This window comes from Boleophthalmus pectinirostris, unplaced genomic scaffold (genome assembly GCF_026225935.1).
Source record: "Boleophthalmus pectinirostris isolate CB_2022bp ecotype Guang Dong unplaced genomic scaffold, ASM2622593v1 HiC_scaffold_17, whole genome shotgun sequence".
NCBI lineage: Eukaryota > Metazoa > Chordata > Actinopteri > Gobiiformes > Gobiidae > Boleophthalmus > Boleophthalmus pectinirostris.
Genome location: NW_026571115.1, coordinates 7,560,342 through 7,575,607, shown reverse-complemented (window position 1 = coordinate 7,575,607; position 15,266 = coordinate 7,560,342). Strand labels below are relative to the sequence as shown.

Sequence of the window (15,266 nt, the reverse complement as noted above, 5' to 3'; positions counted from 1 at the left end):
ATTTGTAAAATTTGTGTCCAAATGTTCATGCTATTGCCTACAAAGGGCAATATTTAGGGGTCATGCCATCTTTAGGGGAGTCCGAATGTCAAGTTGGTAAAAAAGTAATGCATGGAAAATTTCTCACAATGCACCTTGAAAAGTAGTGGGCATCAGTGGTCACTAGACTGGTCAATATAGACCACAATGCACTGTGAGAGTCAGGAAAACAATGGCGTTCAGCAACAGGTGTTTAACGGGACACAATCCGACTGAATGGAGCACACAAAAGCGTTGGTTCATGGTTCTATTGATCCCTGATTCTGAATAAAACACTCTTAATTAAAGTGTTATGGTGCAAAGGTGCGCTAGCTGCTTGCCTTTGCTCCAGCTGTTAAAAGAGTGAAAATTTCCACATCTCAGAAAAAAAGCAAATAATCCAGTCTGTTTGCGTGAGATGATTATTATTGATCCATAAACTCTTGTGTGCCAGCCTGATCTGATCATTATTTATGACAGAAATCGGAGTTTAGCTGACTTTTTTTCATCCAGACACCAGAGTCACGTCACCCAAAAGCAGTGAGATGTGTGTCTGAATCTCTCTGTGAATGAGTGAACTATAGGGGGTGCTAAAGAGTGTGGGCCTCTGTAGTGAATGAGAGGTTAGGGGCTAGGGTGGACATTCGGACACAGCCAATGGTTTATCATTAAAAAACAACTCAAATACAGAAGAAAGTTTAAGCTTGATAAACAGAGTAAAGTGGAGTAAAGGACTCAGTTGTAAGGGTTAAGGAGTTAAATAAGTCTTTTTGAGTGTCTCATTTGTAAAACCAAATTTTATTACCTGTGGCATTAAGTGTATATTTTGTATTTATTTAAGCTATGTACTTATTTCTTTAACTTATTTATGAATATGTTGGTTAGAATATTGTTATAGTAGTTTGCATGTAACTAGATAGTTTGGTAAAGGCATTCTTTCATTCTTTAAGACCCAGCTGTCTGTTATAGCTTGTGTAGATTTCTGTCTTCACTGTTCCACTGTTTCCTCTTTAGTCTGTAATACTGGAGCAGTGTGTGGGGTCCATATGTTTGACCATCTGCTCTCACCTGTGTCTCTGGCCCAGACCCAAACCCTTCTTTATAAACTCTATATAATGTGGAGGCTGCTGATGAGAGGGGGCCATTAGTAATGCAGTGAATTTAATCTATAGCTTTAATAATACCTTTTAGCTTTTAGCAAACTGAACTGGGAAGGAGTGTTACAAAAACAGCTCATCAGTGTAGAACATCTCCCTGCGTTATGGATGACAAAATTGCCGGCTGTCCAGTTTCACCATAGTTTTTAGTAATTAATTTAATGATCGCAATTAGTAAATCATAAAAATATATACCAGTATATTACATAATTTTCTCTGCACAAAAAATAAGAGTATTTCTTAGCCATAAAGTGAGTATGACAGCTTTTTTCCTCAAATTTTGACTTTATTTGGTGGGATAAAACCTGCTGTAAATGTAAATAATCAAGAAGCTATTTGCAAAGAAAAGTTGAAAAATTTTTGGAAATTTTCACAATAGGGCGAAATCTGTTTACAATTTACCCAAAAGAAACAAAATGTTCTTCTATTTTAAACATTATTTAAACAAAATAAAGGTGTTGTCCTGTATTTTTAGTTGTCAAATAATAATGTCTGTATAATAGTACATACTTTTTGTATTAGGAAATGTGCAGAGTGCTATAAAAACAGCAGAGGGCAGTAAAGATGATTGTTAATTCCTCCAACCTTTTTTTTTTTTTTTTTTTTTTTTTTTTACAAAACAATGTTATACACTAAAACATACATTACACCCACATAATAATACAACGTGAGTTTTATAATACTTGAAGAGAGGAGGTGCAAAATCAGTTGAGCAAACTTGAAGAGGCTTTAGGCTCTTGATACCCCACAGAAGTAAAATACCCCTTCTTTAAATATTTAGTTATAATGCCTAAAAAGAACAGTTGTAGCCAATGTTCCATGTATAAACAGGTGGTGGACCCTCCAACAGAAAAGTTACAAGTCAGGTCTGTGGAGAGCAAACCCCTCACAGCAAGGGTGAATGTTTCTGAAAGATTATTGGTGCAGTAAAAACACATGTAATGATATAAACACCTTTATTTAAGTTATTTCAGTCTATATTTTGCCTGAAATCTTATATTGTGGGACTTTAAATATTATTTTCATTGTTTAGAAATATATCAATTTAGTATTTTTTGCTTTTCCCATACAAATATCAATACTAAATCATAAATCAGATAATCTGTACTCTTTATTAGAGTTTTTTCTCACTTAGTACGTACTACTTGAGTAACATAATTTCATTTTTATTTTGTAACTGCCTTCTCCTCACCCATGGATCTATGCTCCTCTCTGCACCTGTCTCACCTTTCAGCCATAGCACGTGGTAGTTTGAGATGTATTCCCCTGTCTCCAAATTTATTCCTTTTACAAAATGTGAAATGACTTTCTTATTGGACTTGCAGGAATTTGTTAGGCTTGAACTAGAAAATATATATATGTTTAAAACGTTGCAAACTAAGGTCTATTTCTGTGTTTCTCAAACTGTGGTGCATGTAAATCTGGTGGAACATGGCGCCCTCCACAGTTTGTGTTTATTTTTGTCCTTTTTGGGTCAGTCACTACTTAGAAACAATTATAAAATCCATACTCTCTATTTGAATGTTCTTTTCAATAAATGATACTACTTGAGTCACAGTATTTCACTTGTATACTGTAACTGCCCTCTTCCTCGTCTCACCCATGGACCTATGCTAAAACCTGTCTCCCCCCTGCACCTGTCGCACCTGTCTCACCTGTCAGCCTTGCGTGTGGTAGTTTGAGGTCTGTCTCTGTCTGTGCCCATGTCTCCTGCAGGTATGAATCTGTGTGTGATTGTGAATGAGTCTAACTTGTCCACAGGTATGTATGCCTCGGTGAGTATGTAGCGCGTTAGCATGTCCCCGTCTTCTGTTCCATTCAGTTGTGTCTAATCAGTGTTTTTATTTATTTTTTGTTACATGCTGCAATAAAGAATGTCTAGATAAGTTAAACTGACTTGAATTCAGACTCTTGATTGGAGTAGTTTTGATCTGTTTAGATGTAATAATACTGATTACTTCATTTGTTGTAATGCTCGTGTTCAAAACAAAATGATCTAGCTATGATGGAATAAAAGCGCCTTCTTACATGCTAGACTTAGACTTAGACAAACTTTATTGATCCACAAGGGAAATTATTTGGACACAGTAGCTCACACATCACAATATAATATAATAACAAAGAGTAAAAAATATATATACATTGTAATAATTAGGGCTGGATATCAGAATTTGTTGATACGATACATACCTCGATACATAAGCCACGATATGATACGTATCTCAATACAGTGAGCTTACGATTTGATACAATTCAATACGATATATTTCAAATTGATTTGATATGGTTCAATAAAAAGTAAAGGCTAAATCATGGCTGTGATACTAAAAGTCTTGGTTAAACCACTTCTTGTGTAAAGTTAATATGAAACACACCCATTTTAATCTTAAAAACAGTGAAAATGTCAAATGTGCTGCATAAAAAAGTTTCCTTCCTCTGAACTAGCAACAAAACTGTAGTGCTGTAACAATGTAATTTAGTAAAATACACCAAAAAATACTCTTGGCAATATATCAATACAGCAACCCACAATATCGATACTGTATCATGTAAAATAAGACATAATTATATAAATGTATATGCACAAGTCAAAATAAAATAGAAAAAGAAGTAATAAAAAAAACTCAGCTATATACAAGAGGTCATATGATAAAGAGATCATTTTGCGTAGGATAATTAAATTAAAAGTCTTAAAAAGTTGGAAAGGTAAAATAATTTATTGTACTTAAGGTTTCGAAGTTGTGTCTATTTATTATGCATTATATTTGTTCTAGATATGACTGGTACTGGTGATATCGGGAATGGGTTCACATGGTTCATACATGATTGCAGAAGTAGTGTAGTAGTATTGTTATCGGCTAAATTTTCAGGCCAGTATTTACGTGGAGTTAATATGATTGACTGAGATTAGGGGGCAGGACCACGCCTCAGCCTCTGTCTGCTCCTCTCCGGCCAACCACAGCTCAGTTCAACCACGCCTTCGATTACCCAGAAGCCCTATTTATACAGGCCTACCCGACAACACCGCCTCCCTCCCACCCCATGTCTCTTGGGTCCTGAATTGGCTGGGCGACCACCTGAAACAGAGTTCCCAGCCATCACATCTATCCATCCTCAGTAAATATCGTATTCTGTTGTTGGGGCGTGGTCCTCACTAGTGACTCGACAAATGTTCTGAAATAGAAGAGCAAGGAATCTAAAGTGGTACCTGTATGTTTACACTATATGATATGCAGTGTCAGAGAAGTGTGTAGCGTTCATTTGCGAAAGTAATTACAACTTAACTTATGTGTTTTGTGGGCCTTGTACCTGAGTGTATAATGCTGAGATCAACATTGGTAAATATTGAGTATGGGCCATAACATCTTTATTTATACAGGAAAAGCACAATGAGAGTACCAGACTCTTTTTCATGAGTGTTCTGTTCAGACAATACAAACAAACAAAACCATAATTACAATTATATAGGCCTCTGTTGACATTGTTGATACACTGTATACTATAATAATAATAATTGTAGTATTTTGATCATTTTGATAATAATAGTTATTGTTATGTGGACTATACAGACTCTAAAACGCATATTAAAAGAAATGTTTATAATAAAATTGAGACATTATTAAATGATGTAAAAAAAAAAAAAAAAGTACAACAAGTAATCCCTGACTATTTTGCTACCAAAATAATTGTTAGTTGCAGCCCTAATGTTGAAACAATTAAGTCCAATCTAAACTTATCAAAAGTACTTAATATATATTCTGAATTCATGTCATTGTAACTCCTGTAGATGTCCTTTTTTGCAGTGTATATTTTCAGTTACAGTCTTTGTTTCTGTGGTTAAACTTCTGATTGACGCTGTGCCCTTTGGCCTGACACTTTCGCAGTGCTGAGCGTTGGAGAGGGGGGATACTGGGAGGGCACGGTCCGCGGCAGGACGGGCTGGTTCCCCTCAGACTGTGTGGAGGAGGTGTTGCTCAAACAGGACAACAGATCAGGTATGCTAAAGCTCACAAGCTAACATCACCTGTGATCAAACACGGACATTTAGATAAAGTAACACTGTGTCACTTTCTGGAGGTGGCATGTCACCTACATGATTCCATGGAAATAGATCATTAAAACTATACATTCTCATGGTGATAGATATGTCTTATGCCATACTGTTGAATATTATAGGAACAACATTTCTATGAAAACAAGCAGGTGGGCCCTCCCCCAGGCCAAATAAGAGTCAGGTTTGTGGAGATGAACGCTCACACATAGAAAGGATGCATGCTTATTTATCTTTTGGCCAAAGTGTTATACAGTGGGGCTTTAAAGAAAACACATTATATTGATCACATTTATATCACATTGTAGCACAATAATAGTATGGTAACAGAAAGGAAACGTTGTGATCCCTGGGATTGCAAGCAATACAAGCATTTTATATGTACTGGAAAGTGCTACTGTGTCTATGTAATTGCTTTTGTTTTTTTGCGTTTTCAGAAAGTCGAGGAGAAAGAGCCAAAAGATTATTCCGCCATTACACTGTGGGATCCTACGACAGCTTTGACGCACCAAGGTAGGACATGTTTTCAGAAGGAGACGAGATCCGCGTGTTCTCAGTCATCTCTGTTGATGACTGAAGGTGTGTGTTTGTGTTTGTTTGTGTGCGTGTCCCCTCATGTGGCAGGTCACTATAGGACAGTAGTGCAGACATCATGAGTCTATGCAGGTTGTTTTCACCAGTGACATTTAAGTTGTAGGCGATTTTATATTTGTTATTTTCTTTTATATCTCACGTCGGGAGAAGAATTTTCAAGACATGAATGTGTTTTTACCTGTGCACTGCTGCCTCTGTTCTACTGGCTCTTCGACCTCGTCCATTGTGCGACTGACGCCGCCAACGTTAACATGACGTTTACATCGCTCTTACTGCGCGCGTTTTGTGTGGGTTTCCGACAATGAATGGAATTACCGAAATAAAAAAATAAATAAATTTGTTTTTTTTTTGTGTGTGTTATTGTCCCAACAACACATAAAAACAGATTTTATAATAAAGCAACTCGCATACAGAAACAGTAAAGTTAGAGATTAAAAATGAGATTAACGCGATTAAAAAAACATAACGCGCTAAATATGACTGTAATTAATTCATCGCAATTAACGCGATAATTTGACACCCCTAATTGCGACCATCAAGTATTGTATTTTAGCCCATTCAGCTCTACACATCTTAGTCCCTGATGCTGTCTCTCTCTTTATATTAGGCCTGTCAAATACATTATCAATGGTGTTAAAGTAATCTTTGTAGTGATGAAGGTTGCTTTGACTCCAGGCGCGCTCATTTAAGGGTCCCAGCTTCGGTCTAAACAAACTGGATGTATTTACATGGAAACGCAGCCATTACAGTCCCATGTATTATTTAGCCCATAGACTGCTCCATAGTGGCACATTCACACATGATCATTTATTATTAACAGGCTCTCCGTCAGCGCTGACATTTCGTGCTAGTGTCGCTGTTAGCATTGGCGAGAATTCACATCATATGCTCGAACATGGTGCTAGCACACACGTCATGGATAATTAAAGCTGTGTGGAGACGCATGGACTGCAGCCGAATAAGCTACAACGATTATGGTATTTTCTGAAGTTGATCTGGGAATTAAATGTGAAAATAAGTAGGAAGGTAAAGATATCCAAATCTCTTTAACGATATGCATCTCATGGTATTATATTTTTAGCAATGTTTTTGTGGAGGTGAATATGCTACTTTTTTCATTTAAAGTTCTGTGACCAGCTGTTGGTTCTGTCATTGTCCAAATAATTAAGATATAAACATGAGTGATAACAGTTTCGCGTAGTCTGCACTGAAACTAAGCAAAGGATCATGGCCTATATACTGTAGTTCCCTCTGTTTTTTAGCTATTGCAGCACCATAACAATGAATTTAAGCAAAGAATCTTGACTTTCAATATATTGTGATGATCCACAATATTATTTTGAGACTTTTGACGATACGTTTTCATGGTATTTTGGTTATTGTTACATACCTAAAAATAAGCATAGGTTAGTGGGATAGCTGATCAGAAATATTGGTATTTGGTTGTTACTTTTGCAAATATACCTTCAAATGTATTTAATCCCTTGCATGTGTTTGAGTGTTACTAGTAGTTTTTCTAAAGTTGGTCTTAACACCTAAAAAGACAGAGAAAGTGAGTGCTTCAGGGTAACTTAATTCAACGTCCATAAAAAAGTCCAAGGCACTCTTATTGGAATCAGAATAAAAGTCCTGTGATGGTCCCATGTAACCATTAAAGGACTTTTTTTTTCTTTAACATAGTAAGTGATACTTGGTGATCTTCACTGTCACACGGGCTGAATTGGGGCTCATCTGTGTGTTCAAAATCACCACGCACACACGAGAGTCAGAAAAGTTTGGTGACAAAAGACTTGGACTTAAAAGCTAACTGTGCTAACGGTTTGGAAACATATTACAAACAAAACTTTCTGTTCCACCTTGTGATGTCATGTAGTAATACAGGAAGTGCTCTACTGTGTTTTAATCTCCATACACCTTCACTAGAATCATTTGACACATTTTATACTATCATGATATTGCCAACAAAGAGAATTGCCATTATATGTGTAGAAAAAATGCTCTTCACTAGGTTGTAGTTGTTTTGATTTATAACAAAATACAATTATATAAAAGTAGTTTAAGCATGGAACTCATAACATTGAAATTCAAATTATCCATAACATTTCTAAACTGTCAACAAATTTAATACCTATCGTGATGTAATCGTTAATTGTAATTATTTTGACCAGTTAATCATGTCATCAAATTTCAATATCGTCCCATACCTACTGCCTCCACCGGTAGGAAGACAGCTCCAAAACCTGTTTAAATCAGCTGACCAGTCATGTCGCAGCAACATCACGTGACCACACTGAAGAAGATCGCTAGTGAGCAGACGAAACTGTCAGGCTTGAAAACAAACTGAACTGAACTCTAAAAAGGTAATCCATTAGAATCTTCATGGATATCAGCCATCAAAAAATCCATGGCAGTTGATGTAAAGCAATTTTGAGCATCTGAGAAAGCCCTGTATCAGAGTAATGCATTATTATTGTACTGTTAACTGTCAGAAAAAGGCCTTCGTATCCCTTACTTTCTCTTCAAATCTTGGCATGTGGCTAAACAGGTCAAGAGCATTTCCCCCATAATTCCTTGCAGCGCCCCTCTCTGCTCCTCCTCCTCAATCTATTCATCAACGCTCCAGCGGTCTCCTGTACTTTTTAATTTTCCTCTCATCGCCCTCCATTCCCTGCGGTGACGCCATCTGGAGGTCAAAGCGTGAAGGGCACTTGGAAATCCAGGGTTTAAGACTGTAACATGGCCACAATTAATTTAAATATGGAACATGTAGGTAATAATATTGTTTTCCAGTTTGAGTTGAGGGGGTTGGGTCAATTATGGGACTATCTAGACTAGTGTCACGATACTAAAATTTCAAAGCAATTCAACTTCACTTTTTTTAGGCTTAAAGGTGCACTGTGTAACTTTTCTGGTGGAGGGTGTGTCAAATGCTTTTCTTCTTTGGAGATGTTATTGCTTTGTTTGATGTTTCATAGTATGGCACTGAACTTTTCTATCTTCATGGAGACCAAACTAGACCAAGCTACAGGGCAGATTTGTGGAGAGGCAACACCATAGCTCACAGTCAGAATGTCTGTTTTTCTAGTTGTTTTTGAGCTATAAAACCACCTGTAATTCAATAAATGTGAGGCAGAGCTGTTTAATGTCATACTGTGGAACATTCCAGCATAAGGAATGACATCTCCATAGAAACAAGCAGGTGACGGAGCCCCAACCAAAAAGTTACATAGTGCACTTTTAAGAACTAATTAAGGGGTTAGAGTTAGGAGTTAGGGTATTAAAGTTTGTAAGTCTGAATCACTCCTAATAAACTCTTTGTTCATTATGATTTAGGTCTTTGTTCATGTTTTATTAAGGCATGAATAAGTGTAGTTATTATAAAGTGTTACTGTGTCTCTTAATATTACCATGTGATCTTAAGTTCTAAAGACCCTTCCAAAACTATTCAGGAGCAGTCCAGTTTTGTCCAATTTATGTGATTCTTTTCAGTATTGATTAGAGATAGTACAAGATCTCGTATCACAGGGTCTCGTGGGACAAAATTGCCATAAAATTCTGCACACATGACAGAAATGATCTTGTGAGATTTTTTTCCCCCTGAATTTACCTTTGGCTTGGACAAAAAAGACTTAAGAGCTGGTGAGTTATACAGTTTAAAAAGCTGTAGTTCCAAAAAGCAGTAGTAGAATGGCTGCTAAAGTATTACATCAAAAAAATGTAAAAAGTGAAGCCAAAATTGTGAAATGGATTGCAGTACTTATTTATTACAAATTATGTCAAAGTCTTGTCTTGTCGTGGAGTATCTTGTCTTGAGAAAATTATGTCTCATCCCACCCCTAGTATCGATATGTCAAATAAGTATTTGATACTAGTTAAAGTGTCAATTAGTATCTGAGTTTAAACATCTTGACCAACAATCCCAGACTAAGCATTCTGCAGAAAAAGATATTTGCTCTTAACAAAACTTGGTGGTTAAATCCTCGCTGTGTGTATAGTGTTGTTGTGTCTTTGGGCATGACACTTTGCCCATTATCCCTCAAGTGCATTTCAGAAGATGTTTGTAAATGCCTAAATATTGAGTCATCAGATTGTTGTTGTTTTTAAATATAGTGAGACTTGATATTTGGTTGTTTGCAAATGAAATGACGTTACTTCACTAAATGCAGTCTTTGCTGTTACGTCAGATCTTGCTGCTGTATTTAGGACCTTATTATTGATTTTACATTTTGTATAAACAGAGAGCCAGCATGTGTGTCTTTATTCATTTTCGACTACGGTACATGACAAAGCGTGACATTATAACAGAGTGACTGTCTGTGAGCGCTGACAGGATTCATAATCAGACTGGACTCACTGCTCTAACAATTAACAGCAACACTAATTAGTCAATGCAGCTAAATCATACTCTTTCTGCATGTCTGATTTAGTCATTTCTTTAAAGCTGCACTGGTGGCTTTCTTACCTTCTTGTTTCCATGGAGATGTTATGGCTTGGCTTGGATTGTTTATAGTATGGTATCAAACATATGTGTCTTTTTTCATCAGTTGGTGTTTGTTCGGAAGTGACTTTCAAACATGCATTCTTACTGTGAGTTCGGTCACCTCTCCACAGATCTGACTTGTAACTTGGCCTACTGCTTGTCTCCATAAAAAAACATTGAAACAAACACTGCAACGTTGCATTCCCTCCACCAAAAAAGTTACTCAGTGCACCTTTAAATAATACTTTTAAATAAGTCCTATATTATTTGTTTAGACAGAAGTTCCAGTTTTAACCTCCTTTAATGTTCAAATACAGAGTTAGACTTCAATAATATTTAGGAAAAGCTTTGACCACAGACAGATGCTACTTTTTTGGACAAATGTTTTTTTGTTTCATATGTACAAAATCCATTCATTTCTTAATCAAACTAAAATGGCTGCTCGGTAATTCCAGTCTTAATCTTGCTTATAGCCCTCTCTGTTTTCCTGTCAGCGCCACAGATGCTCGGAGTAAACTACACGCTGCTGCTCGCTCTCCGCCAAAAAGAAATCAGTTCTGGTCCAATGGAGGGTCAAATAAGGACAAGTCCCATACACTATTGCTGCTGCTGCCACCGCCATGCTACGCTAACTGTTTTATCAAGCTAACATTAACAACAGTGTCATGGTAACAACATTTTGCACGAGATTTTTATCATTTTGAAGATCGTAAGAAATAGATTACATTAAAGGGCCCAAATTATGCAATTTTCTGATTTGTTATAATGTTGTTTCCTCATCAAAACAGACCTGGAGTTGTGTTTTGTTTCATTCACACATGTTTAACACACAAACCCTGCGTATTTAGCCTCAGTCCTTCTCTCAAACTGAAAACACTCCTATGATATCATACTGTTTTTAAACTCCATACACCTTAACTACAATAATTTGAATAATTTCAGACCTGGAATTGCCAGTCTCTTCTGAACTAAAGGGAGCTGTTAACTTGAAAACTATTGCTTCATGACATCACAAGGTGGAACAGAGCATTTTGATCATTGGAGATGCAAACTAATTAACTGGGATTACTCAAATGATCATATTCTGTGTGAATGAAACAAAGCACAACTCCAGGTATGTTTTTGAGGAGGCAACAACATTATAACATTTCTTAAAGTTCTCAAGAATCTATTTTGTATAATATATGACCTTTAATATAATAGTCCTGTAGGTTTTTATATACTGTCTTGTACTTTTGTTAGTGATGGGTAAACTATTTCTATAGAGGAGTTTCAATGCATTTTAATATAAAACTCAATTGCCAGGGTAGGACTTTGTAGATTGAAAGAAAAATCATATATCGGTACCTTTTTATTTCCAGTTCTGGAAAATGCTCCATATGCCATCATTTAAAAGCAGCTATATGTGAATAAAATTAGACCTCCTATACAGTTTGAAAATGTATTTTTTGGATAAGAACCACAGGGTCAGGGACAGATATCCAAATATCAGAGAGTTGGATGAGAACCAACTGCCTGTCACTCTTCCAGACATTTTTTCCTTGTCATGGTTCAACATTTTATCTTTGTTTACCCTTGTATAACACTTTGAACCATTCTTCAACTGATCTGGAGTTTATTTTATTTCATTTCTAACTTTCAATTAATTGTATCTTTATTTTTTATTTTTATCACAGAATTCATATCAATTTTACCACTTGGCCTGTAACTCTTTGGTGGAGAGTCCGGCACCTGCCTGTTTCTATGGAGATGTCATTGCTCTGGCTGGAATGTTCCACAGTGTGACATTAAACAGCTTTAACTTACATTTATTCTGTTACAGGTGGTTTTATATATTATATACTATATATATTATAGCTCAAAAATACCTCGAAAAACAGACCTTCTGACTGTGAGCGTCGCTGCCTCTCCACAGATCTGACCTGTAACTTGGTCTGATTTAGTCTCCATGAAGATAGAAAGGTTTGGAGAAAAGCATTTGACAGATCCTCCAACAGAAGTTACACAATGTACCCTTAAACTAGTACTGATACCTGCTCAAGTTAGCATCTAGTTTCTATGGTAGTTTTTGTATCAATTATATTTTTTATGTACTACACTACCCAACAGCCCCCTCCCTTTGTTTTGTATTGCTGTCTCTCGGCTACATGCATGCTAGCTCACACAGATGACAACATGCGCGAGCTAAAGAGGGAAGAGGAGGGAGAGGAGGAAGAGGGTGAAGAGGAGGAAGAGGAGGGAGCGACTGACAGGTTTAGCAGGGACACAGGGACAGACTGGAGGACTACACAACATAAAAATGGAGAACCGGGCTTTGATTGACAACACTGAGACATGATGTGAGTATACAGCTGATTCATGGTTAGCCTATAATATAAAATGCTTTGTTTTTTGTTGTTTGACAGTGATTTTATGTGAGAGATTACAGTGCATTAGAAAAAATAGTATCAGAATGTTTGTCTTGATTTAATTATTTTCTTTTTTACTTGTTTGTTGGGCTCCAAAAGTGATTATTTTAGTTGATTAGTCAGTTATATACATTTTTCTTCAAATGAATGAATTTTGAAATACATTATGAACCAAATAAAGATGGAGACATGATGTGAGTATGCAGATGATTCATGGTTAGCCTATAATATAAAATGCTTTGTTTTTTTGTTGGGCAGTGATTTTCTGTGAGAGCATTCAGTGCATTACAATTAGGAATGTTTGTCTTGATTTGGGAATTAATTCTCATCTTATTTATTTATTTAATTATTTGTACAGCTGCTGCTGCTACGAACAATTGTTTTAGAAGTCCACTACGTAGTTAGTAATGTCTTTTTCTATTAGTCAACTCTTCAAAAGATTATTTTTATTGTACATTGAGACGTTTTGAATAAATTATACCAAATAAAGGTTGAAATATGGTGATATTAGGCTTCTGTAGAGAATATGTACAGTATATTATTGATGAAAATGTGAAATTGCTTATTATTTTTCAACATTTTTATTTAATAATGTAATTTAATACTGTTCTTATTATAAAAGTCCTGATAACAATTAAGATTGAAACACAACAAGGGCTGGGTATCATTAAGAAGTTGCCCATATGATACATACCTCTATACATAAGCCACGATACGATACATTTTACACTTTCGGTTCAATGCAAGTCTGTACAATATGTTTCAAATCAGTTTGATACAATTCAATAAAAAACAAAGGCTAAATCATAGCTGTGATACTAAACGTCTACTAAGTTTGTGCAAAGTTAATATGAAAAATACACATTTTACGCATCAAAACAGTTAAAATATCAACACAATTGTAGCTCTTACACAAAATGATTTAGTAAAATATACCTAAAAATGTTCTTGGCAATGTATCGATGCAGGAGCCAACGATATCTATTCTGTATTATCAAATTAAATGATACGATAAACCTATATTTCTATATATTTGCATTAGGGATGTAACGATGTCAAAATCCCTCGATACCATATTTTCACAATCACGATATTTTTGCATCTCATGTTAAAATGCAACTTTTTCCCTTTAAAAGCCTTGAAAAGCCTTTGTCACGGTCATAATATGAAAAATTAAGATGTAAAACATTTAAAATAACTGTTAAAACAGTTATTTTTTCATGTAGTCTGCACTGACAACACCAAAGAATCATGGTCTATGTAGTTTCCTCTGTTTTTAGCTACTGCTGCTCTGTGGCAAGGCAAGTTTTTTTTGTGTAGCAGAATTCAAACACAAAGTGCTTTACAGAATAAGAAAGACATTAAAATCACCATAACTATTAATTTAAGCAAAGAGGTATGTAATTAAATATGCTCCCACGATGACCACGATATTATTGTGAGACTTTTGACGATACGATATCACGATATTTCGATTATTGTTACATCCCTAATTTGCACACACCTAAATGCGACTGCAATTATTTTTGTAGTTGACTATTCACGTCTTATAATTGCTGCAGCCCTGCTTATGTAATTGAGTGTGCATTGTCAAAAAATCTATATCCAGATACTAATCAATACTACAACTACTACTACTCAATACTAGATACTTTTTACTTAGTACCGAAATTGAGTTAAAAATGTTAGTATCATGACAACAAGAGAATTTATATGCATGTTTCTATACATTTTGGATGGTTTTCTTAGCGATTATTGCTTGCTTGACACTAGTGCAGAATCCAGTTGAATTATTTTGGTTAAAGAAAACTGTGAATCTGAAATTGTGGAAAACTGCTACTAGCCAAATCAAATATTCAGAAGACGTTTCACTTCTTTTTTGCAGTACGCTTCTTTCCTCCATCTTTTCATGCTTCCTTCCTCCTTCCTTCCTTCTTTCCTTCCTTGCCTCCTTTCTTCCTTCCTTCCTAGCTTCTGTCCCTCAGCAGCTGTCTCATGGTCAGCTCACTAACTCTTTCAGGGATTCTGGGTTTTCCATTACGGGCTCAGACGTCAGCTTTGACCAATACTGCATACTGTTGTTGTGTCCTTGGGCAAGACACCCTACTGTGCCAATGCATTAATGTGGTGTGTGTGAGTGTTAGTGGTGGTCAGAGGGGCAGATGGCACAGACTGGCAGCCTCATTTCCTTCAGTCTACCCCAGGGCAGCTGTGGCTATGTGTGGAGTAAAAGAATATTTAAAACTGCTTATACCACAGTGAGAGAGAATTCCAATGTCTAACCGCCATGTGTGAATACTGCATAAAGCACAAATAGTCCGGCAACAGCCAAATCACTTGGACGGTGTTGGGTCTTTCCTACGTTTTTAGAATGGTCTTGAGCTATATCTGAACTAGTAGAAGACCACATGTTAATATAAAAGAAAATACATGTATAAAAAAATACAAGGACTATAAATTTTCATCAATAGTCTTTTTGCCAGATGCCAATGCGATTCGATGAATATATTTCAAATCAATTCGATACAGTTCAATGAAAAACAAAGGCTGAATCATGG

At 36.0% G+C, this 15,266-nt stretch overlaps 1 protein-coding gene across 1 annotated transcript in view; it reads left to right on the top strand.

The window, feature by feature from the left end:
• The window catches only part of shank1 (SH3 and multiple ankyrin repeat domains 1), a 108,699-nt gene that overhangs the window by 56,310 nt on the left and 37,123 nt on the right, over positions 1 to 15,266 (top strand). The window contains exons 14-15 of the mRNA XM_020933231.2: positions 5,060 to 5,170; positions 5,664 to 5,739. Of these exons, the coding sequence (XP_020788890.2) occupies positions 5,060 to 5,170; positions 5,664 to 5,739 (187 nt within the window). The remainder of the gene's footprint in view (positions 1 to 5,059; positions 5,171 to 5,663; positions 5,740 to 15,266) is intronic.